Genomic DNA, 25,772 nt, shown 5'->3' with positions numbered 1-25,772 from the left:
ATCATCAGGTGTGAAAAAAAAACGTCGTGAGAATTTTTATTGTTTTATATATATTTTATTATTTTATTGTTTTCCTTCAACGTGACTTTACCGAAAGAGCTAAGAATATAATCAGTGATGTGATAATAACGATGTAAACATGCATGTATTCGTGTATATATGAATCAGGAACATCTTATCTCTTTTCTTATTAATCCATCTGGATTATTGTACCATCTCATTAAACGTGTATCTTGTACTAAGGGGTTATGACCTTTCCTTTGCTGCACCTCCAGTTAGAAATGCGCCTCCATCTTGCTGCCTGTATCTCCAACTCTCTTTCTTAAATATCTCTCTGTCCTATAATTGATTGTATACTGCACTCTTCGACTCAACACATCATCCCTTTCAGGGCCAATTATTTATTTAATCATGGTTTGTCAAAAGTGGTCATATCATGGATGAACGTGCCCCTACCATGGGAATGTGGAAGCTCCACCGCTGGCTAATAGGATCGGCAAAGCAGACAACAAAGCATTGTCCAACACTTGTCTGAGGACGGACACATTGACAAATGTCCATGGTGTTTTTTGGGTTGTATAACACAAGGAACATTCACGCACACATTGGAAAGTTATACATCACATCCGCGAACACCTCCGCAATAGCAGAGATGTGATTTTTTTTGTGTGCGTGCAAGCACAGCGTAAAACGCTACATGTGCCAAATTTTGAGGGCACTGGAGGTCATACATCTCTTTCTGCTTTTTCCCTCACAACACCGCTTTAGACGACTTTGCAATTCCCTCCCATCGTCTCTTTCCCCCCAAGCCATCCTCAATTCATGAAACCTGTTAATTCTTATCCATTACAACTTTAACAAGCAATGCTTGTTGCTGGCTCCTTGCCGGCTCGGGATCTGCTGGCCTGTGCTCGGCAGCCGTGGTGAACAAAAAATTAAGCCTCAGCAGACAAACAAAAAAAAACCACCACCGCTTTCTCTCCGCCCACCACTACAGCTCCCGGTAGCCTTCTGACTTTGACCATCAACCTTTCACCTAACAAAGCAATCCGAGCTGTAGAAATGCAGTAGAGGATTATTCCTGAGAGCGTTTTTCTCCCCCATCTCCCCCCCCCACTGAGCCGTCAACATGCCCGAGAGACATCTCGCCACTTCGTCGCGCACGACCAGAAAAACCTGTCCAGCAAAAACACGACATTGGCCTCACACGGGCGGCCTTTTGACACTAAAACTAAAGCGAAAGAGACCTGCGTCCAAATGTCATCCAAAAATACATTCGCGTCGGTCAGGCGCACCTGTGAGGCAAAGCGGGTAGCAGTTTGAAAACAAAAATAGGTTTTGTACAAAAAAACTGTTACTGCCCTTCAGTTACCAGTGAACGGTCACAACCAGTGCATTGCCTGCAGCAGCAGCAGCATTAGACACGTATGTATGGAGAACTTATTTTGCACCGTATGTAACCAACCATGCTAATCGACATCTGTTACGCACACGAGAGATGTGATGGTTCACAAGCTCCTCGGTGCTGCGATTCCGGACTAGAATGCGATTCAAACAATTTTTTACATTACCAGTAACGAACCTGTTGTTGCTCTGCAATGGAAAATAAGAGACGGCTGTCATTATCACTCTTCTCACAATCCTCCTGTAGTAGGAGCACTAAAAGTAATCTACTTTTTAAAGTAATAAAACAATACCGAGAAGATATGTATTGAGGTATTTTTTTTCATATATTCTCTAGGATTTAAAGAATATTCTGGCAAAAGAATTACATTATTAAAAAAAAGTAATTGAAACGTTAGACTAATTTTAAATGCAATGTCAGTCTTATATAGTCGCTACTTCCACCTCTTCTGTGCATCACTAACGATTGTCTTCCGAACTTATTCCGCCATTTCAATTCAATGTCCATGCGTTACACAGAACAGCCAGTTACCCAACTATATTCGGTCGCAATAGCCCACACAGCCACGAACAGAATGATTGTTGAGGTGGAGAGAGGCGCAAGGAAATTCGAGGCACAGATTATTTTAAATAGTAGTATGGTGGTCAGTGACGGTGCCTCGAGTTGGCATCAAGGGTCACGCAAAGCCATGAACTCGCAACGCACATGAATCAACAGATATACATTTTTACAGGCACACAAAATTGCTGCTTGAATCGTGAGCTGAAGAACCGATGCATTATTAATCGACGGATCGCTGCATTGTTTTACATCTAACAGAGAACTATGATGCAGTTCACCAATCCTTAATTGAATAACAACAGCGGAAACAGAGCTGTGTAGGATAGTTTTCAAAGAGCACGCAGCGATGTGAATTTGAAAGTTTAGAAAATGACGAGTACTACTTTACCGAGCACATCCACATGATGCAGCGCACCGATGAATTGAATCGGAGCTCTGTGTGTGTGTCATGCTGTTTAGATCGTCGCTCATTCTTTTAAGGAAATTATTCGGCGGCGGTGTGGTGCACAAGCGCATGTAATGAAACACAGCAACATTCATCACTAACGCTGCCATAAAGCAGAAAAGTATAAAAAGAGGTGACATTTCAGGCAATGTCCCTTCTTCACAGTTACTACAGAGGCCGGATAGGATGTAATTTAAAGTGAAAGGTCACTTAAATCGTTTTTTAATGAAAGTCAATGGCAATCATTTAGCAGACAGTAGCCTTGCCCATTTGTTTTAGCATCGACTTACATCAAATAGTTACATTGGCTTTTTCATGGATTAAAATTGTCTCCTGGCATCTGAGACAAGCAAGAAGAAAATTTTACGTTGCAATATAAAATGTACGCACAAAACAAAGTGAGCAATTACGCTCCGCTAAAAAAAATAACACTCCCGCAAAAAGGCTTTCACATACTCACAGGCCGGAAAAAAAAAAACAAAAAAACATCTTGACGCAGATTTAACAACGAAAAACAGAAAAAAGTACACGCTTCAAGAAGATTAAAAAAAAAGTAATCCGTGTGATGCGGGGCGGCCTGTATTTTGCGTGCTTCCGAAGCCAATTTTGCTTGACAACGGCACTGTTGTTGTGGCCTGCGAGTGGGGGGACGATGGGGGGGGGGGGGGGCTGCGTGCACAACGGACCGCGGCTGTGCGCACTCCCGTTCTTTGAAAATGTTATCGTGTTTCATGCAGCCTCGTCGGCAGGCAACTTTTCGCCACAATCACGGGAGGGACGTTTTCCCCGCGACCAGAGAGAAGACCCGCCAAGCGACAACGGCGTTTGCGCCTGAATTTTTTTTCTTCCTCGTCGCTAAATTGCTGAGGGGATGTGATGTTTATTTATTTTCGCCGCTTCTTTGTCAACGACCGACAGCCCGGGGTATTATGCCGAGCGGTAAAATGAGATGGGGAATTGTGCCTCCACCAGGCCCCGACACCCGCCGCAAAACCTAAACATTCACAGCAAGAAACACATTCATTTGCCATGTAGGCTTTCGCGACCAATATCATCCATAAACCTCTATTATGGACATTCATTTTCCTCCGCAATCATGAAAATGTATATATTTTACAGTAAAAATGTATATACTTTAGGGATTTTGCATACAACTGTTTTGCACAAACCCATGCTCTTGCAATGCCCACACCACTTCTGCCACGGAACATGCCAGGGTCTCCTCCACATCTGCTCTTATGAGGTCATCTAGGTAAGGGTATAGAGATTTCGTGTTTTCCGTAAGTGGGCTACCACTACCACCAGGATCTTGGTAATGACTCTCGGTAAGGTGGAGAGCCAAAATAGGAGAACCTGAAACTCAAGGTGCCTTCCCATGACACCGAATCGCAGACATCTGCGATTGATCTCGCTCACTGGAGCGTGAAGGCCTTTCAGGTCGACTGAGGCCAACCAGGTACCCATATTTTACTGCCTTTACAACGCACGACAATTAATGGATTTTGAACCTCATGCACCGCAGGTGGATGGCGAGCTTCCTGCGATCGAAAAAAGCTGAGCCCCCCTCAAGGCCCTTGGTTAGCGTGAAATACCTGAAGCCTTGCCTACAAACTCCAGTTCATAGCCCAGAATTATCGTTTGGATCACCACACCTGTCACACGTGGTTTTCCCAGATTTCTGAAGAGCGCTCGGCAAACCCCCCTCCCCCCAGCCGACCGGTAACTGATGCCACCCGTGGCCTGACCCCGCTGCTCTGTCCACCGCCGTTTGAAGGTGGGCTGGGAGGCCTCGTCCCCTGAGGACCTGGCCTCACCCTCTAGCTGCCTTAATGGCCCTCCAGCCTCACGTGGTCCATCTGCCACCTCGACTTCAGTGTTTAAGTTTTCTGTGGATGGATTATGACAGAAAACGAGGCGCTCCCATAACATCAAGCAGTTTCATCCCTGTAGGATAGGTCGGGATGCTCAACATTTCTACCACTGGCGCAGGGCAACCAACAGAGATCGGTGTTGCCTCATTGTTTGCTTATTCAGCGTGTTTTTAGGTGTGAGGGCAAAGTTGGCCAGGAGATGGTAGTGTTGAGCATCAACCTCTTGTTTGTGTGGTGGGTTTTTAAGGCAAACCCAGTTTCCTCCTCCATGCCAAATAATTATTCAAGGTATCGGCTAAGCATTGGAGTGCAAGACCCTCCTGAATAAGTCTTGAGACTTACTGAGGCTTTCCTACGTAAATAATTGGATCATTATTGTTATTATTCTACTGGCTATCCTAGGGAGCCAAACACCAGGAAGCTGCCTGTGAAAGACCAAAACACTTTAAGCATGGGCCCTGATGCACTCGTAACATTAATACAACCACAGTGAGGAAAATAAAAAAATGTCTTTGGGTTTTTCAAAAGCACATTATGGAAATCAGAACTCTTAACAGTGTTGAAAGCTCAAAACAACTTGACATTCAATCTTCTTTTGAGGGGGAGGTAACTAAAACAAGGCAGAACATAACATTCAACGAACCAAAAACAACAAGGCCATTCACCCTCCAAGGATTGTTATTATTGTTAGTATTTAAAAAAATGTACAAACCTTTGCCATTGCTGGATGAAGGTCTGTCAGCTGTGTCAGTTATAGAGGTTGTTCATCCATAAAACGCTTCTCTTGTCAGTGCAAGTTAGAGGGACTCAGGAATGGTTCAAATATTGCTCGCCACTGATGATGATTAGCCATGGCCAGGAATCAAACTCAGGTCGATATGTTTTACAGCATCGTGCGCTAATCAGAGTTCCATCACTCTACCCAATCTATAGTTTACATCTGTCTCACCTGCATCTCTCTTCCCATCTCAACCAGCTGAGATGGTTATGTGATTGAATGTGGTCCCAGGAATAAAGATAAAATGCGCTCTGGGCAAAGGTTAAGATTTCTATATATATTTGTGAGTGCCAGGCATAGAATGATATTCAAGCCATTTGAGATATTCCAACAGTTGCCAATTTAACTGACACTAATGACTATGCACAGCGTATAATGAAGTTATGTTAAGCAGTTTATTTTTGGTTTTAAAAGTGTATTTATTGTAATTGTTGTAACTTTCTGACCCACCCCTCCTAGACATCTGTGAAAAAAAGGTTCATAGCTCATCGGATTTCTACAGGATAAATAAAAATTGTGTTTTGGTACGTTGATTAAAGCACGTGATATTAAGATATAGTTTCATCTGTATTGTTAAGTAATAGCAAGATATCATCAATGTCAGTCCTCTGCAATGGCCAAGGTCATTTTAATGCAATTCAAAATGTTGGTTGGTGTCGGTTGGTGAAGTACTAACTCCAGTACTGGTTCAGATTTCACTCACCACTGAGGTTATGGCTGGTAATCGAACTTAGGTCGCTGCATTTCATCGCATCCTGCACTCACCACTGTATCCAACCGCCTCACCCAAATGTTGCAGTATTTGGTGAGAAAATCCACAAAAGTATATTTTGTATGTGGATATTGTAACGGTAAACCGAGATATGATCGATTGACAAAAATGGCAACATGCTTGAAATGAAAATGTAAAATAACCTCTCATGGTGCTCATCTCTGTTGGCAGCCCTTGGGTAAGTGCAACTGCACAATTGTATTGTTATCCATAAGAGGTATTTGGGTTACATAGAGTAAATGTCGTTAAAACCCACCACCAACCGACACAGCCAATTGTCATGTGAACAAAACGTGCCAATTCGTTACTAGTTCAGCACACTGGTGTGTTGGAGAGTAAACCCATATAATCTACCATTCGATAACGACGTTTCGCCGGTAATTATTGTGTTGGGCAGTCTCTCCATAGAACAACCGCTTCACTTCTCACAATGTGGTATTTTAGCTCTGTGGAGCTTAAAGGAAGCTCTGTGGTATCTACTTCTGTGGACCCTTCCTCTCACGTGAAGGGTTGAACTGCTCTGTGAATTACTTTGTTTCAGGACATGGCGCCGATCGCACAGTCAGGATAAATTGGGAGATATAAAAAAAAAGTTTTTTTTTTGTCAGGAGGGGTTTGGGCAGGCCGAGAAAATCGCTGACCGGGATTTGAACTTGCATCCTTCATATATTGTGTAAACAGGGCTTTGAGTACGTTCGGCCCGCTTCTCTTTGGCATCCACCACCACCACCATCCTCTGAATGGCAAGTACCTAAACCAATAATAAAAACGCAACTGCCGGTGGGAAAAAAAACATCCCAATAAAACAATCGCCGGAACACAATACAACACCGCCCAACAAGTTACTGCTGCGGAGAGAGCACTGCTGACAACAATGTAAACATGCGTATATTTGTATTTGTACAAGTTTAGCAAAGGAAGTCTCTAACTCTTCCTACTCATCCAAGCGAACACTATCTGAGAATGAATATTCTCATTTTCCTTAGAACCCCCCTTCATACATATATGGTGATCCGGGAACCTGACTCTGGATGGTGCTTGTCTGTGGAGTCGGAGATTGCCGGCGATATCGGGGAGCACCACCCGGAGGAGCCCCCCCTAACCTGCATGCTTTTGCTGAGCCCATTGCAGGGCCTGCTCGGCCACCATTACTGCTCCCCCAGAGGCCAAAGTACTGGAAAAGAGAGGTCAAAGTATTGTGTGCGCGTGTGTCCCTCCACAACTGCAGCTGCGATCGACAACAGTGATAAAGGCGCACGGCCAATGCCCAACTGTTCCCTGCACTGCTGGGGCACATGTCGGCGACAACTTCCGTGGAGCTTCTGCGGACGTTCGGCGAGCGTCACCCAACGCCGTGGGTGGCGCTCGCCCCCGACACACCCTGCAAACTGCAACGTCCACGCACAGCTCCTCTGCGCCTGCTAGTAGCCGCGAGGAGCGTCGGTCGCCGCTGCAGTCCTCGCCGAGCCCTGGCAGCACCGTTATCATGCTCGTGGCGACACGCCCGCCTCGGCCTGCATCCAGAGCCTCCCCCGCCCCCAGGGCACCTCTGCCTCGGCGCAGTTGGCCGAACCGCCAGTGCCCAGGGTCGCCCCGAAGAGGCAACCACAACACTCCCAGTGCTCTACCGTACCGCCAGATGCACCCCCCCCCACGCAGCTTTATCACCCCAGATTGTGGGGTTTCACTCGTTTCCCGTGAAGGGAATGGCAGTGCATTGTACGCACTCCACTGAGACGAAACCTGCCGCTCGTCACACAACAATGAGCACCTGGGCCATGTTTTAAAATGGTGAGCGTCAGCAAAAACTTCAACCAGTGCCCTACGCGCGCTTGGCCAACACAGCTCAAAAAGTAGTGGAACAGACTACTAACCCCTTGGGGACAACCCACATTGTCCCCACTAACTTGTCAGGCAATATCGCCGCTAGCTGACTTCAACTCGTGTTCCCACACTAGTCAAAAGGAACTCTGGGCACCAGTCCAGACCGACACCTCCCAAGGGGTGGGGGGGGGCACAGTCCCCCCACCTACCAACTGAAATTAAATCCATAACAGCAGCATTTAGTCAAAACGGTAAACTGAGATATTTAAGATCACTATTTAGTAAAGCAGCAGCTAATGCTGCGACTAACAACTAACATGTATAAGTGAAATAATCTCAATTGGGAAGAAAATAAATGCATATCATCATAATCAACGTCCTCTTTCTTCAAATCCTTGTGATAAAATCATGTTACCACCAGATCTAGCAACAGATCTGATCTCTCAAAGTGCATGTTAAGAAATGATACATTCATACTCTGTCATACCCACACACATTTTAAAATCTGAAGTTCTTTGACATTCTGGAGCTGCTAGTCATAAGTTGCTCAGCCAATTGTGTTGTTCAACAGCATTTAAATATTAGGTGCTGAGAAACAAGTTGGAGTACATTTTTATCTTCAGCCTTCCACTGAGATCATAGAGAAAGATGAAAGCAATTCCACATTAGTCTGACTGAAGTCCACTTTATAAGTAAGCAGCAAGTGCGACTCTAGGTAATTCAACCATCTCACTACACAATACAATGTGAATTAATATCACGTCGAAATGGGGCTGCAGGAGAGAAATCGAAGGTCTTCGATTTTAAAAGGGGATGACTAGTGGAAGGGAGTTCCAGATTATGAACACAGCAAAAGAGAACGAGTGACCTCCCACTGAGCGAACAGTTGACTGGGGGTTAAAATTGCAACAAGTTGGCACAGTGAGGAGTACAGTTGGTACGTCTCCCAGTCATCTCAGTCAGTCAACCCATGGCACCTGAGTCTGCTCTGTGACCTCCTGTCAGTGAGCCTTCGACACTTTACGTGGCCTTAAGGTACACTCAAACTGGCACAAGCGTCACCGTGACGTCTCCGCCACGTAGTGGGGAACGGCGGTTGTTTTTTTTTATATCGGCTTCTATGCCTGTAGAAGTGACGAAATATTGACAACTGTGTTATCATTGGAAGCATTATGATGACCATTATAAAGACATTGGACTTAAATGTTTGACCATAGAATCTTTGGGACAATATTTGCATAATATACTTAGATAACAATCTTCAGTGAGTACAACAAGTTTGATTTGCATAGTGGGTTTAAAGAATATAAATACAAAAAGATCCTTGCAAATGCAAATTCAGCATAATCTCATGGTGCAAAGTGACAGACTGCAGTAGTTTTGTTATTTTCCAAGGACATTTTCTGACATGACAAACTGCTGACTACATGATTTCTGGAAGAACAATTATTCACCTCAAGTGGATTCTGACCGAATGATTATATTTGTGATTACATTCACTGATAAAAACAAGTACTTCGCAATTAATTCCAGGATGGTGCAGTCGTGTTATTCGGGTGAACTTGCTATCCAGAGGTCGCCGATTAGATTCAATCAACCCGGCACAACAGTTGAAAGAATAGGAAAGTTGATTTAATCCCCTACCTCTGTCTAATAGTCTAAATGGGTCCACCACAGTTAGTCGTTTAAGAACATCTGGCGAGTAGGCCAAATACTCTATAGAGGGGCTCTCCACAGAGCCCACTTTTGATGTTGTGAAGAACCTTCCATCAGCAGTGAGGGTAAAAACAATAACGGCAGCATGCACCTTCACCCACCCATGTGTGAGATATACACTGGCTGAATGACAATTCACACCTGAACTCTGGTGACTGGTACCATGTAATTCGAGTAAATTTACACTGCTATGCTTTCTGAAAAGTCCTTGAAACTAAACCCCAGCCGTAGTGCTGTGGAGAGTGATGTTGATATTGGCACTGCAAAAAAAAAATCCCCCCTGCCCCACCCTCCACCCCCCAAAGCCAACAAAATGAGCGTTTTTTTTCAAGTTGCCATCTAGCAGACAGAAAAAAATTATAATAATAAAACAGGAGGCATATGCAATTACATTTGCCAAGTCCACAATGAAACATACTTTGTGGGATGTTTATATTACTTGGCATTCAACTTGTCATTAACAGCACTTAAAAGCACCAACAAGAAAAGGAATATTGGCTGCCGTGGCAATTTTAAAGAACTGGTTTTACGACTGTTTCTTACAAGGAGGAAATGCGCGAACACACACGGGCTTTTGAAACAGAGGCGTGCTTAAATTATATACCAACTCTTGAAGTCCATCTGACCAGCCGGCAAACGCCTGCAGAGATGTTCACATCAACAAGCGTCCCCATGAAATGCAATAACTTTAAAATCATCCTATATTCACCCATGAAGTGTGAAGTGAATATGAAGATGTGCAAAAAAAAAACGATTTTTCTTGGGAAATGTGGTCAATAGTGTGATTTAGTATTTTGGTATGTGGGTAAGAAGCCAGATTTCTCAAGAGAAACTCCGCACATACAAGGGGGCGAATGCTCAGAAATGCACACGTATATGCGTACGGCCCTGCTTTGTCACTCCACAGCTGGGCGAGTGCCTCCCTACACCTGCGCAGGTCATGCAGATTATTTGGCCATACTTTACCACGCTGATAAACGCTGACAGCATTGGTCATGGACGCATAGAAGCACAGGCTAGATTTGGTTTAAGTTTGTCTGTTAAACCTGGTTTTCATAGATGGTCACTGACACGCTCTGGCTCAGACACAAATGAATCCCGTCTCTGTGCTGCCAATCCAGAAACGAATAATTATTTAAACATTTTGTAATTATGTCTGTGTGTGGGTCCCACAGCCCATTACCCCTCCGCCACAAATTTAGCAGTGATAACTCCATCCAAGCCACCGGCGGAGGATCATGAACAAGTGCACCAAAAAAACTCAAACCTCGAGTAACACAAGGGTCCAATGACGCGACTAACATGATCAAACAGGGTCAGCGGAATACAAATAACTTGACGCTAATCCTGACGGTAAAAAAACAACGTACTATTTACTTATATTTCACAATCAGGGATTGCATTTTTTAAAAAGAGTTAAGATGGATGCGGAGTCCTGTCGGTGACCAGCTATGACGAGCAAGTTAAACGCGAATCCTAAACCCCAGTTTGTTCACAGCGGTCATCGAGATGCTGCTGCTCGGATAATAAATTAACCCAAACACTTTTCACACAACGCCGAATGCGCCCGTTGAATCGCGCATTCTGGGCGGTCGAGGACGATCTACTTTCTTGAGCTGCGTGGCCAAGCAGTGTGGGAAATCTGAGTGCATGTGCAGAATGATATGGTATCTGGTGGCGACGTATAGTCATCTCATATCTTTGTCCTGTTCATGGGATGACTGCAGGCTTATCTTATAGTTGAAAATGTCATTCCAATTTGCTTTGCTTATTTTTTCCCCGTAATGTAAAACGGTAATTCCTCGCTTAACGCGGCACTTTCCAATAAGGCATCTACCACGTTGCCATAAACGGGCCGTGACCACCCATACATCTGCGAGGGGCACAACGAATTCCAGGGTGTAACACTGGCGAATGGCCTAAATGACCCACACGTTGCGGGTCATCCTCTATGATTTCTGCAAATTGTGTTAGGCAGCCGCCTAGCCATCGAGGTGGAGGGGACAAATGAAACCCAAACCCCCTATCGAGCTTCATTTTTTGAAGGGAGAGCGAACAGAGGTGTTGTCTCTGGAGCTACAAGGGACATGGTCCCTGCCACTCGCACCCTTGCCTGCCCTCCAGGATGAACCGGAACCTCAATACGGTGTCTGGTTTGATCCCTGGTCTCTGTCGCTACCGTACTTTGCGTTTCCGCCACCGTGAAAAGGGCCAAGACGACTGCAGACAAAAGGACAGTTCTCTCCGCCCCTTCTCATCATATTGTGCCACGGCTGCCTGGGACCCCTTGTCAAAATACCAGCCTTCACTCAAACAACAGCAGGCCCAGTTATGCCATAAGGCACTGTAGAGCCCGAAAACCTTTCAACCACAGAGTGAACGGCCTCGTCATCACCGAGGACGCCATGGACCTGGCACTCGCGCGGCAAAGGAGAGGTACAGGCACAAGCCCCAGTCGGTGTTCTTTAGGCGCAGACTGCACTCCTTTGGACAGAGGCTTCTGCACAAGTTTTTCTGCAGTAGGCTACATGTCCCGGCCTGCAAGGACATCGCGACCGCCCAATAGAGCTTCTTACTCTTCTTCTATGCTGCCTTGTCCCGTGCATCCGGGAGAACGATGGCCAGGTCCTCTGACTTGTGGCATAATTCGCCGAACCATAGCCGTGTCGAACAGAGGCAGCACCATGACGAGTTCTTGCTGGCCCTCCGTGAATGCTCACAGCTTCTCCAAGGCCTTGCTTATTGTAGCACAGCTAGGTCCCTTGGCATCACCGGGGGCCCTCGCTCATGCCGTGGCCATGAACTTTTGCCACTAAAAACTGAGCCTCCGTGAGATCTTTGCTTTCAATCTCGTGCAGCAAAGGGTAGTTGCACTGATTGCAGTCCTCGAGTTTGTGGTCCGTGTCCCACGGAGTGAAAACACAAATTCAGATCTCTCGGTTTTATTAGCGATCCGCACTCCTCGCACCTGCGTGCACGAACAGCCATTTTAACCGCTGCACCGCTCTCACGCGTAAACTCTTGTTGTGCACCGGTGCGCCTAATGGCTGTGTGCCTGCAGTGACATTTATACACATGTGCGTATGTATGTTGAACTTCTTTCGAACTGTACATAGCCAACAGCACTAATCGGAGTTGCGGGAAAGGACAACAAATTATAATAATTGTTTGCATACACGACAGCTTCAATGTGTGATATTTTTTCACTCTTTCAAAATTACATTTAAATCATATATTTGCTCCTTGCACGGTTGTAAACATTCAATGGTGGTCACTTACGCGGTGACTTTGTACATCCCAGGCTAAAATATGGCCTACCTAGATGAACACTAATCGAAGTCAAAACGACCGAATCATTTATTTATTTCTCTGAGGAGCACCGGCTCAGGAAACGTTTCAACGCCACTAACATGGCGGCAGAGGGGTCCGTGGGGTGAGGGGGGTTCCCTCCCCTCTCCGCAGCAGAGAGGGGAGGGCAGGCCCCCCAGAAATACACAATAATTAAATACAATTATTATAAGCGCCTGGGTGCTTGCCACAGGGAATGTGCTCGTTTGTAACCGAGCCGGAGCGTGTCGTTGACCACTGCATGAACCACATTGGATTTTTCTGCGCTGGCCACTAGTGTCCCACCATGTAACACCACAGAGACCCATGGCATCCTGTTTGTGCGTGAAGGTCGTCTGTCTCAGTTCTATTTCAGGCCAAACCCTGATGAGCATCCAAGATCTAACAGGAACAGATGCATCATGGGTGATTGTCATATACAAATACATATACAGGTCAGGTACCTTGTACTGAATGCAACTTTCCAGACCTGCAGGAGGACAACTCTTACTACTTAATGCATCTCCTAAAACTATTAATTTGGGACTTTTAATCCAACACCTTCCAAGTGGGTCACAAAGCCTCTGCTAATTAACACGTTTTTATCTAATTTCATTTTTGATTTCTGGTTTTCCCTGCCGACTGCTCTGAAGGTGGTCTGACCACTCAGCCAATGGATGAATGCAAATAAATTATACAATTGTTATGGAAGACAAACAAGAGCTGTGAAAAAGTTCTGGTGATAATGTAAAAGGAAGCACTGTTCTGTTGTGATATTCAAAACATTTTGGTTACGTGAAAGAAAACAGCTGCACCTAAAAGTTGATGTGGCAGTTACAGTCGTATGAAATGGTTAAAAATGTATAATGTTGGTTTGAGTTAATATTTTTATCCTGATATTTATCAACTTCATATTTTACGATAATAAAACCAAAGATTTATTCGATTAAGGTACCTACCTTCAAAAATTTAACGAGACCCAAACCTTGGAACTTAAAAACAACAGCAAACGGTGGAGCCTCGTCTCAAACGATGTTAGACCAGCGGACTAACACCGTTTGAGACTAGGCTCCAAAGAAAGCGGTCTCTGGTGTGGACCAATCAGTTTCAAAGACAATGCATATATTAGAGTATGTTTTTTTTGCATTCTGACCACAAGTATTGTGGTTAATGCAGACATGATTCCTTGTAAAAGGTTTCAGTTTGGTGTTTAAACATCTTAACACCTATTTCATATAAGCTTTAAATCAAAATCTTAACACTTGTTTTGTTGCCAGAAAGGGGAAAACCTCTTCTCATATTTTGGTACTTGCAAAGGTCCCATGATGACACATTTACATATTTACGTGATCTAACCCAAAAAAAAAACCTGTATTCTGGAAGTTACTATATGATGAATTACACGAGGGCATCTAGAAGAAACCATTTTACAAATCACCCGAACCCCATTCAATAACCCCGTTCAAAAGCATGCACAATACCAGTAGAAATGGGAAACTTACTGTCTTGTCTGAACGGGGGAGGCAGGCGAGTCGGGCGAGATGCCGTCCCTCTGAGCGGACTCCTCCACCAGCACCTCCCCTCCAGGAGGGCATGCATCACGCTGGCCGATCACTGAAGCGTCCTGCGGCTTCACACCCATCCTCGCTGGACCCGCTAGTGCCCCGGCCAGCTTCCTGTGTGCGAAGACTCCCGGGAGCAGCACCTCCGCTCTGCTCACGCCCGGTTTTGCAGGCGCTTTTGCCATCGCAGTGGGCCCGGTGGCTGTCCCGGCGACAGACTTCTGCGAATCCTTCACCGAAATAACCACCACCGGGTCGGTGCGCCGTACCGCAGCAGGCTTCCCATCCGTCGCTTGTCCCAAAGCAGATGTTCTCACAAGCCTCGCAGCGTCATGCTCTGCCGAGGTCTTGGCTTGGCGTGTGGCTGTCGCGCCAGCTCCGGCCGGCTCCGACGCTCTGTCGCTCGACTTGCTGGTACGTTCCACGCCAGGCTTCGCGCGTTCGGCAAGAACCACCACCTCCATGCCGAGCGCCATTCCAGCCGCTGCCGGAGTCTCCGTCTGTCCACCCGAGCTGCCAATGCGCTCTACCCGAGCCGATGTCGTCGCGCCTCCTTCTGCCGCCGCTGCCTTCTCACGATTGCGCTCGGGCACAGGCAGCTCCGTCTGGAGGACAGCCGCTCGACCGTCTGCACGAGCGCCGGCTCGAGTACCAGGCCGCGCCCCGGGCCGGGCGGTGGGCCGTGTACCCGTTCGTGCCGCGTCACTCCCCCGCGTCACTGCACGTGCATCCTTCTCGCTTGATGCCTGAGAGCCAGCGGGAGAGTAGTCGGCCCGTCTCTCATCAGCCCGTCTCTCGGCCTGCGCGGCTGCCCGGGTGCCAGTCCGCATGCCTGCCTTTGTGTCCGTACTTAAGTCCGACCGCATGTTGGAGCGCGTACCCGCTCGGGTGCCCATCTGTGTGTCCCGATCGGCCGACGCTGCTGCACCTGCCTGCTTGGCTGCCTGCCCCTCTCTCTGCATGTCCTTTGGTACCTTCTGCGTGCCTTCCCTCGTGTCCCTCTGCGTTTTATGCATTCCAGACTGCGTGGCTCTTTCTGTTCTCGATGTACCAGCCTGCCCTTTTGACACGACGGACTGCGTAACCTTCTGCGAGCTACCCGGGGCGTCAGTCCGCTTCGTGTCTGCCCGCAGTGCGTCGGTACGCGGCGCGGCGGGGTTCGCGCTTTTGCGAGTTTCTCGCTGAGTGTCATCCCGCGCGCTCGCCTGCAAACTCTTCGCCGCATCTTCTCGCGTCGTTTTCCGCGTTTCCGGTCGTACGCTTCTCTGCGCTTCCATCCGTTGCGTTCCTAGTCGTACTTCCGTGTGCAGGGCCATCCGCGGATCCCCCAAATGCTTCGGCACCTGCTTGTCCGAGAGGGCTACCCTTGGCTCTCTGCTCGTGCGGGTCTCTGCCGGGACGGCATCCGCCAGAGACGACTCGGCACGTGTGGCCACATTTAGCGTCGGAACATTTAGCTGCCCAACCGCTGCCTTCTTCTGTGCTCCCTCTTCCGTGCCAACTCGCGTCTCTACCTGCGTGCCCGTCTGTGTGTCCTTTTGTGTAGGCGACTGGCTGCCTGCCTGGATGCATTCTTGCACGTCTGCTTTAGTCGCGGTCGGTGCACCTCCTTGCGCACCTGCTGGCACATCCGTTGGTGTATTTGTAGGCCCACCTGCTGACACGGCCCCCTCTGGTATGGCTCCCTGTGCACCTGCCTGTGCACTTGTTGGCATGTCTTCAGGTGTGTCTGCCTGTGTGTTTGTTGGCACATCAATCTTCATGTCCGTCGGTGTTTCTGTCTGTGAAACTGTTGGCGCATCTGTCGGCGCATCTGCCAGCGCGTCCATTTGCAGGTCGACTGGCACAATTGCCTCTGCGCCTGTTTGAGTGCGTGTATCCTTATCCACAGTTGTGTTCAACTCTGCAGTCTCTTCCATTGCTCTCACCTGTGTGGCTGCCTGTGCTTGTGTTTGCACGTCCACCTGTGCTTCCACCAGTGTGTCTGATGTCCTTCCTTCCACTACACCCACTTGCCTATGCATCTCTTCCTTTGTCAACCTGTCCACTTGGGTGTTCTCTTGTGACCGGGTCTCTCTCTGCGTGTCGTCCAGGGCTTGGCCAACTGCATGCATCTGCTTATCTGGCTGTGTATGTGTCTCCACAACCGAGTCCTTTGGTAGGGGCGTGTCGTCTCCTTCTGTCTTCACCAGCATGACCGGATGTGCATCCGACTGTGTGTCAACCTTTAATTCTGCCTGTTTGTCTATCTGTGTATTAACCTGTTTGTCTATCTCTGTATTCACCTGTATTTCTTTCTTAATGTATTCGTTGTTCTGTATGTCCACATTTGTGTCCACCCGTTTATTTGCCTGCAAGTCTGCCTGCGTGTCAACTTTTGTGTCCATTTGTGGGTCTACTTGCGATTCCATCCCTACACGCACTCCGGCTTGCGTTTTATCCTGCATCATTGTCTCTTTCTGTACATCAAACTGTCCCTCTCCCTGTGCCTGTTCAACTGCCACTACAACCCTGTTGGCCTGTACAACCACCTGTGCCTGGGTGCACACCTGCATGTCATCATGCACCTGTCTCTCCACCTGTTTGCCCGTCTGCCCCTGCACATCTGCCTCTGCATTCGCCTGTGAATTTGCGTGTGTCTCGGCGATCATCTTCTCCTCCACCATTTCAACATGCGTGTCTGCCTGCACTTGTACGTCTGCCGGTGCTGTAGCGTCCGCTATCGTTCCTTCCCGTGATGTTGCCTGCGTGTCCGCCTGCGCTTCTGTCTGCGGCTGCGTGTGCACGTCTGCCTGGGGCTCGATCTGTGCTGCCGTTTCCACCTTTGCCTGCGTGTCTGCCTGCATATTTGCCTGTGCGTCTGCCTGTATATTTGCCTGTGAATCCACCTGCGCGCTTACGCTCACCGGCAACAACTCCACCTGTGCTTTTATGTCTGTGGGTGCATCTTCCTGTGCCTGCGTGTCCGTCAGTACATCCGCTTTTGTCTGTGCGTCCGTCTGTGCATCCACATCTACGCTTTCTCGTGGCCGTGTGTCTTTGTGCATGTCAGCCTGCGCCTGTACATCCGCCTGCAAGGATGCCTGCACATTGTCCTCAGAAGTCGTTGGAACCGTAACTTTCACTAGAACAGTTTGCACGGGACTGCCGAGTACTCCGCCATTGGACTTCCCCGCGAGTTCTGGGCTAGCGGGCGATTCGTCGATGGTACAGTGCTCCACTTCCGTCTCCGTCTTAGCACCAGGACCGTCATCAACAGCCAGGTCTTCCACAAAAGGTGTCACTTCACCCGCAGCCTCCGTCAGCACTACTGCTGTTGGAGCAATATCAACACCAGACACAGCTACGCCGCCCTCCTCCACCAATACAGTATCCCCCCCTTCTGTGCTTGCTATTGATGCTACTACTGCGCTGGTGACTATCGTCTCCACAGAATGAAGTTCTTCACTGGCCGATGTGTTGCTTTGGCAGGCTTTCTCCACCGTGTCGCTGCGATGACCGCGGGAACACTGCTCCCCTGTTTTTGATCTTTCTTGCGATGTGGATGCGTTGCCATGTGGCTGGCTCGACACGTGCGGGTTCTCCCTCCTGATCGCGTAGGCATGCGTGTCCGAGATGAGCAGTGCGGCCTCTGCCACGCTCGACGCGACCCGTAATCCATCCTCCACGTGCGGTCGGGGCGATGGCATCTCGGTGTCCATTTCCACGTGCGCAGGTATTGCGGGCACGGTTGACTCCGAAGCACTCTCTCTTGCAGAGCTGGACTCCCCAGCCTCATCGCCCGTAATGGAAAATCCCACGGTCAGAGACACATCACAGGCGCCCACCTCGCTTTTACTTCCCGACGCGCCACGTTCATCCGTCGTTTCGATGCACACCTCCGAGGCCACCTCCAGGAAAGACTCCGTGTGCTCCTCGGCGGAGTCCGCGCCAGTGCCGTCACTTGACGTGACCTTCTGCCCCAAAGCGTCGCCCCCCTTCGCGGCTTTTGCAACGGCGGACACTTCATTACGCACGTTGTTCGTCGACTCGCTTACGCCTGGAGCCGGCGTCGTCAGGCTCCCAACCTGGTCTCCATCCGCAACGACCTGCCCGGCTTGAGCAGCGTCCGTTGTTCCCGCAACATTTCCCACAGGTGCCGTGCCACAAGCTTCCTTCGATTTAGCCGTTGCTTCAGCGCTTTCGGGTGCTGTTAACCCTGATGAAGCCTCGCCCTCCATTCCAACGGCAGTGGCTGGGCTGGTCTCTACGATTGGCACGTTTTCGTTGGCCGCGAGCCCGGCGCCAGCAGAGCGCGCATCGTCATCCTGTGGAGGTCTTTTGGACTCGTCCGCATCCGCTGTTCGCCCGTGTGGATTTAAATCCGCGCCCAAAGTATCTTTCGCAGCAGAGTCAGTGCCGTTAACTTTCAATCCACCACCACAATCTGGAACCACGGACGGAGCCGTCACGACGACTGATCCGGCCTCGATCTCCAACGCAGCCGACGCATCACGTGGCTCCGCTTCAAGTGACTTAGCAATTTCTTCTTCAGCTACAATCTGCTCCCTTTTGACCGTTTCTGTAACAAGCGATGACGACTTGGCAACCTGCTCTGCCGAAGTGGCTTCACATGTGTCGGCGACAGCCTCAGGGTTCAGCTGCTCCGGCTCGGTCGTCCCAGCGCAGGAGATGACAGACTCCCCCCTCGCCTGGCTCACGCTCGCACTGGGCACAGACGACGACTCGGACACGCCACCACGCTGGTGAGGCGCAGTATCGACCGCTCCGCCAGCCACCTCCAAATCGTTAGCGTCCCCTTGACCATCACCACATGCCGCATTGTCTGCCTTCCCCGCTGTTGCATCCACGTGAGTGGGGCCCATCGATTCCACAGCAACATCCTTGGATTCTGTAACAATCCTCTGCCCAACAGAGAGCTCTTCAGTTGTTTGCATCTCTCCCACCTCAGCTGGTGTGTTAACATCCCCTGCATGCTGCTCCGATTCAACGTGATCAGTGTTAGTTCTTTCACACTCTCTTTCTTCCCCCACTGCACCGACTCCAGCTTCAACGCCGACTCCCAAGCTCGTATTGTTTCCAGATGGCGGTTCGCTGTTTCCGCCTTCGGAATCAATGCAACCACTCTGTAGCCGCTCTACTCCATCTGCGGAGTTCGACGTCTCGGCCAAAGAGTCTTGCCCTCCTGAAGTCCTGGCAGGGCCCTGCGGCCACGTACCGTCGCCCTGCTGCTCGCCACCTCCGCTCCCATCACTGTGCGTGTCTTCCGTCACCTCCTTAGCACTGGCGTCCTCCGATAGAACTGTAGCAGCAGCAACAGGTTGACCTGCGAAGGATGCCGGCGCAGCAGTATCGCAGGTCGACTCCGCTTCGTCAGCGACGTCCCGAGCACCGTGGGGATGCACCGCTACCGCCTTCGGCTCTGTGAGAACGTCCGACTCCTTGGCCGTCGCCGAGTCGGTCCCAACGTCACCGGCTACAGCGGTCTCCTGGGTGGCCGCAACGCGCTCGTCGATGGTCGCATCTGCCTCGCTGTTGGCGCCGGTACCGCCGACGCCCTGGTTCAGCGCCGTGCCACTCCCCTCCACCACGGAGACCGCGGGGGCAAGCTGTGCGTCCGTGCTGTCCGCTGGGCCACTTGGCTCAAGAGGTTCGGCGCCCTCCGGAGGACTCTCCATTGAAGACATTCTGCAGGCGGGATTCATAAATTAGTTCGTTCGTACATTGATAGGCGTGAACACAATAAAATGTGCAATACGTGGAGTAAAACCGAGGAAATTATTGATAAATCTCATGCATCCCTGTGGCCAGAAGAGTCGAGGGCAGAGCACTCAATTCACAACTGTAAGCTGATCCCTCCAGGAAATATAAATAAGGAATGATTGCCTCTCATGTGGGCGGTTACATGGGGATAGTGCATTCACTGCTTGCGGCAAAGGCTTATGGTTCGAATCCAGCGACTGCCCGATTATTACTGTGTGTGTAATAACCAGTGGATGTTAAAAGATCCTCTGACGTCATTTACGAAAATAGGCCATTGTGTGACAGCGTCAGAGTTCAAATTTCCTAAAATTTCGAAAAATTGCCTGCCAATTACTCAATTTGGATTATGCATAACACCCACTGCACCCTACTGGCAGACAAATGGGCCAAGACTAGTCCACGCAAGTTCATCTACTTCTTCACACAATTTTTTACCCCCACACATCCAGAGCGGAATGCTCCCAAATATTAGTCAACAGAAAATATGGATGTTTTGGAATTTCAAAATAATTCCAATTTAACAATAATTTATTCCAAATATCTTCACCGACGGTTAACACAAATTGAGTAGACCCATATTTGTAACATTTGATGAGTGGTTATTATTGAGAATTTATGTTTGGCGTGGAATGAACCCCAGAGAAAATCCATGGGAGCGGGGGGGTAGAGCAAAGTAGTCTACAGAGAGACAGCTTGTCAAAAAAAATAAGGGAAAAGAATGCTCACAGATGATTACATTACAGATTATTACATTTTATGTAGGAAAATTAGGCTACAATGTACCAAAAGACATTGTCTATTGATTCTTACCGGCACCTCACTAACCACCAAGTGGCTGCCTCGAGCACAAACAATCTCGCTGCAATCTGCCAATCCTACCCAATCTCACCTAAATATTGCCCAATTGCAAGAGCACATGGCCACCACACCTGGCAATTGTGCAGTCATTTACACACCAATTGCCTTGTGGGCATCATCGGCACCGTCATTCCACAATCTCAGTGGTGTCTACAACCGCCCCCCCCCCAACCCTTCCGGGGCTGTGTTATACTATTATTGCACAAATGCACTTGTCAATATTTAGATAACAATTATCTCTTGAAAAGGAAATCGGAGTACTCTGTTTAAAATGTATGAATGAGCGCATGTAATTTGCATGTGTGTACATGTATAATTGTCCTTTATTTAACCAGGTGAGATAACGTCATTATTTTAAAGGTAGACCAAGGTAACACTGGTCACATAGGAGGACAGTTAACTTTATGTTTATGCAGCTGTGGAAACATTGTGACGTTTGAGATTTGAAATACGAGAACCCAACACAATGGATTACTATTGATTTTCAATTAATAAATGTATGTAATTAGTAATTCGTTCTCAGGATCCTGCAGCCACTAGAGGCGCAACATTCATGACAAAATAAAACATATTGCTTCTTGGATCTGATCATGGCCTAAATTGCAGCAATTCATAGAATAGAGAAGCAGGCATGAATTACTGGATGTGTACAATTTATTTATAAATAATTTTTGTGAGAGGCAACCTGAGTAGGCAGAGAAAATAAAGGCATTCCGGGGTATATTGCCTCAACAACAATTTATAAAGCCTTAAAAAGCAAATCACGTCTCAAGATTCTTTGTGAAAATGAAATAAAATAAACTACATTCAGATAGAAGGGCGGAAGGTGGGGGGGTCATGGGAAAAGAAACATGAGAGAGAAATAAAGCGACGCCTTATCACAGTGTGGGACAAAGTAAACTGGGGCCCAGCGTCAGTGACAGCTGGGAAGGCCAGGGCAGCGCCGATGCATGGTATCCAGTGGCCTGGGGCCCCAATCACCAACAGGCCTCAAAAACCCATATTTATATAGGCTGTACGAACCATACTTGCTGTACTATCGCTTAAAGTCAATGACTTATCACCCTGTTTTCCCATGTCTGATGCACGCAGTCACTCCCGCTTTCCGTGACACACCGACTGCACCTCAAAGTCACTGCATTACAGGCACGGATAATCGCCACCACACCTGGGCCACGTTTCTTACAACTGTACACCGGAAAGCGGTTGCGGCCGTGGCAATAACAAAAAAATGAATGCACAACGAAACTTTTACTTTGAGCACCTACCCGAGACTCTATAACCATTACGTCCGCCGCCAAGAGTTATCATTCGACATCTCGTAGGGGTGACGATGACGACGGCGACGGTGGTCCCGAGGACGCTAGCGACGTTGCCGCCTCCCCGCTCTCGCCTTTACCCCTGGGGCTGGCCGCGTCTCCCATGGCGCGGGCGCCGGGGCCCCACGTCGTTCACGCCGGGCCCGGGGCCCCCATCGCAGGGCGCCGGCTCCGCGGGGGCCCGAGGGGACCGTGCAGTAACGGTCTCCTGCAGTTCCTCCGAGCCGCGAGGTCCCCTCGCGCTGGCTCGCCTGCGTGCCCTGCAGCTCCTCGCTCTGTCCGAACATGCAAGCAAGCACACATGTCAACCAGTGTTAATTTAGTGAAGCTATTTATTTTAGTCAGTCTTACCTTTGCAGATGAAAACCTGTGGAATTTTAGCCAAGTCTTGCAGTGTGGCATTCCCTTCTTCCTGATATCCGTGTTCTCAACTCCTTGCTCCAATTCTAGACTTAAGACCTTATACTTGTCCATTTTAGACTAGTAAGGGTAGTTGTGTGATGGTGGCTTTAAGTTAAATCGGTTCCACCTTGTAGGGTAGGATTATATTCATCCAGTCGGATGATGTGTTTTGGTTTCAATGATGTGATCGGTCACTGTGGCAAGTGTATATATTTGATGTTTCTTCCGCATTAAGTGGTGTACAGTCTTCTCATATTAAGATGCTATTAATCCAAAATGTTAATGTCATTATTGAGCCATTCTTAATAAACAAAAGTAAAAAAACAGTGCACTCAAGTAAAAAAAATGTAGTGCACTCAAATATTAAATGTTGTGTTAGGGGTGCATATGGTTGAAAAACATGTTGATTAATAAAACGAAACAAAAACTGACAGTGCTAAGAAGAGGAACACATTAATTCAGGAACACACATAGGATAAAGGCAACATTCAAAATTAAGTCAAGTAAGTGGGCTTGGGTAGTCGACGTTGTTGGAAGGGATGATGGCCAATGGCCAAAAATAACGACAGAGTGGCAGCCAAGGCATGGAACACATACAGGGATTATTACACCCCATAGTGATGAGAAATTATTACAAATTGGGAAGGCCTTCATCTAGCATTGGATTGATCATGCCTGATGATGATGCATCAGTTCATCTAACCCCTGCAGCCGCTAGAGACCACGAAAATACAGCACATTGTAAAAAAAAAAGGATTTTGAACAGATTTAGGACCTCAAATCGTGACAATTCACGTTACACTAGGTCTGATAAAATGTGGCATGGTGCCAAGGTATTAAGCGTGTCAAGTGTTTTCGTAGACACATGTATATATAAATCACCTTATCAACATCATCATTATACTTTATTTATAACCAGGTGAGATTCCCACTGAGACAACCATCTGTTTTCCCAAGTGATTCCTTGGAGAAAACACATGGGGGACATTGTGAACAGAGGAGACGAGGGAATAAATAAACCAGCGTTGAATCCAGCAATGGGTAAAAACAATATAAACATGACAATAAAATCGCCTGTATATAATGCAGTGGTACGTTGATGGAGACCGGCGCGAATATTAGAGGACAAACATATATTGCATTTAAATAAACATATAAACTGTATGCATGTATGAATGAATACAAGTAACTTGCCTTTAATAATGCTGAACATGAACGTATTTAACAGTGCGAATGCGACTGAATAAATACATTGTTACACGGCATTTAAAGCTCCTGTAATGATGTCACTTCCTCTTTTCGCTAAGGGGCCGTGGTTAACGGCAACACAGTTACGTCCATAATTCCAAGCAATTGTTACAGGAGAGCACTCGCGTGTAAACCGTGCGGCAGACGGAGGCCGACTGAGCGGGACAGTGGAGTCACGTGGGGGGTAACTTCTGCGCTCCGACAATCTTCTGCGGCCGTCTGGAACGAACGCCCTTCCTTCCGATATTAGGAAGCCGCTGGGGCCATGCACTTTTAACTCATCTAGATTGAAAACTAATTTATACTCTTCGGTTCCATTCGGTAAAGTCACGTAGGTAAAAAAAATAAAACAACAAAAAATCGCGACGTTTCGGCCACAACACAAGCGGCCTTCATCAGGTGAAGGGATCAGGCTGTCTCTCGAGGACAGCGCTGGAGTGGAACACAGCTTAAAGCTTAAAGGTCGCTTAAAGGTCGCTTAAAGGTCGCGGTCTGAGCGTGGCTGTGTTCCACTCCAGCGCTGTCCTCGAGACAGCCTGATCCCTTCACCTGATGAAGGCCGCTTGTGTTGTGGCCGAAACGTCGCGATTTTTTGTTGTTTTATTTTTTTCCTACTTGACTTTACCGAATAGAACCAAAGAGTATGGATCCCTGCAGTCACGAAAGCTTTAAATGTAGATTTGAAAACGAATTTCTTTGAAACTGTTTTTGCAGTTTAGTTTGTTGTCCTTCCCTCCCGCACCTCTGATTAGCACAGTTGGCTACGCACGGTGGGAAAGAAGTTCAACATACGTACATTCAATCCACACTGCTCCCAAGCTACAGCACGGTACTTCTTGACAGGTAGCAGTGTGCTACCGCTGAAATTTTTTAAAAGACGACAAAAAATTGGCCATACATACGCAAAACAGTGAATATAAAGTCCCGCGAATATTAAGGGTTAAATGTACGTGTGAACGTGAAGAAAAGAGAAAATTTATATTCATAAGAATTCAGATGTTGATTCATATATTGCTGCCATGAATGCTGTATGTGTACAATCGTTGGAACTGTGACTACCGTGTAATAATGTAATTATTCTATTCAAGATCCAATTTTAGTTTTTTAACACTGTGTGGAATGTAGCAGCCATTAGTGGCTGCTCAGCTCACATGAACACATTACATACGATACGAGCTTTACTACCCGGCTTTGCCCGGGACTTGGATCCTTGTCTTGGATTAAAACACGGACTACGCAGAGGGTTGGGGGGGGGATGCGTGACGTCAGCAGGCACACCGCGTAACACTGCCGCATGCGGGTGACATCACAGATGTGACGTCACCGACTCACTTGCGTGCAAAATATACCACAAACGGAAACACAACAGCCAGGTGGTAAGCCAGCGCCAACAAATTCCCAACATCTGCAGTCCTCTAGGTATGAAGATGTCAGCCAAATAATGAAAGTTTATACACGTGGGAGGAAACCGGAGCACGCGGATGTAAACCCACACCTGCGTGGGAGCAACGCTCGATTCAATACAGAAGAAACAGATGACATTATTAAGCACTTTGCTGTACCACCTTCTCCTGGCAAGCCAGGGCATGGCACCTCGACACCCACAGGAAGGGATTTCCGCAAAAAATGTGTGCGATCCACCAATCCTCGCCTCCGCAGCACTGGATTACAGGCGTGTGCCCACCAAACCATAAAACGTGCCCAAAATCGTACAACGTCCAAAGAAATTACTGTCGTACGTAACATACACAAGTTATTTGTAAGGTCAGACACAGCACACTGCTTGTCATACATGCACTGTGCATGACACACAACTGCAAAGGCTTTTACATTGAGAACCCAGCATGGACCACTGGTAGGTCCAGAAATTGCTCCAAAATCCACACGCCGGTTCTGTTTTGGCCATGCCTACATTGTGCAC

The 25,772-nt window shown here is 47.9% G+C and overlaps 1 protein-coding gene across 14 annotated transcripts in view; it reads right to left on the bottom strand.

The window, feature by feature from the left end:
- The window catches only part of LOC116948619 (histone-lysine N-methyltransferase 2C-like), a 151,952-nt gene that overhangs the window by 86,823 nt on the left and 39,357 nt on the right, over positions 1-25,772 (bottom strand). For 13 of the 14 annotated variants that reach the window (XM_032965457.2, XM_032965467.2, XM_032965460.2 and 10 more), the window contains exons 2-3: positions 22,151-22,476; positions 14,202-19,949 (exon numbers count right to left, since the gene is read on the bottom strand). In XM_032965457.2, the coding sequence (XP_032821348.2) occupies positions 14,202-19,948 (5,747 nt within the window). In that variant the 5' untranslated portion in view covers position 19,949; positions 22,151-22,476. The remainder of the gene's footprint in view (positions 1-14,201; positions 19,950-22,150; positions 22,477-25,772) is intronic. The other variant, XM_032965458.2, reaches the window with a different exon arrangement.

This window comes from Petromyzon marinus, chromosome 34, assembly GCF_048934315.1.
Source record: "Petromyzon marinus isolate PM22_M1 ecotype Great Lakes invasive population chromosome 34, UKy_Petmar_22M1.pri1.0, whole genome shotgun sequence".
Taxonomy (NCBI): domain Eukaryota; kingdom Metazoa; phylum Chordata; class Hyperoartia; order Petromyzontiformes; family Petromyzontidae; genus Petromyzon; species Petromyzon marinus.
Note: the sequence above shows the minus strand (reverse complement) of the source record. Positions and strands in the feature narration are given on the sequence as shown.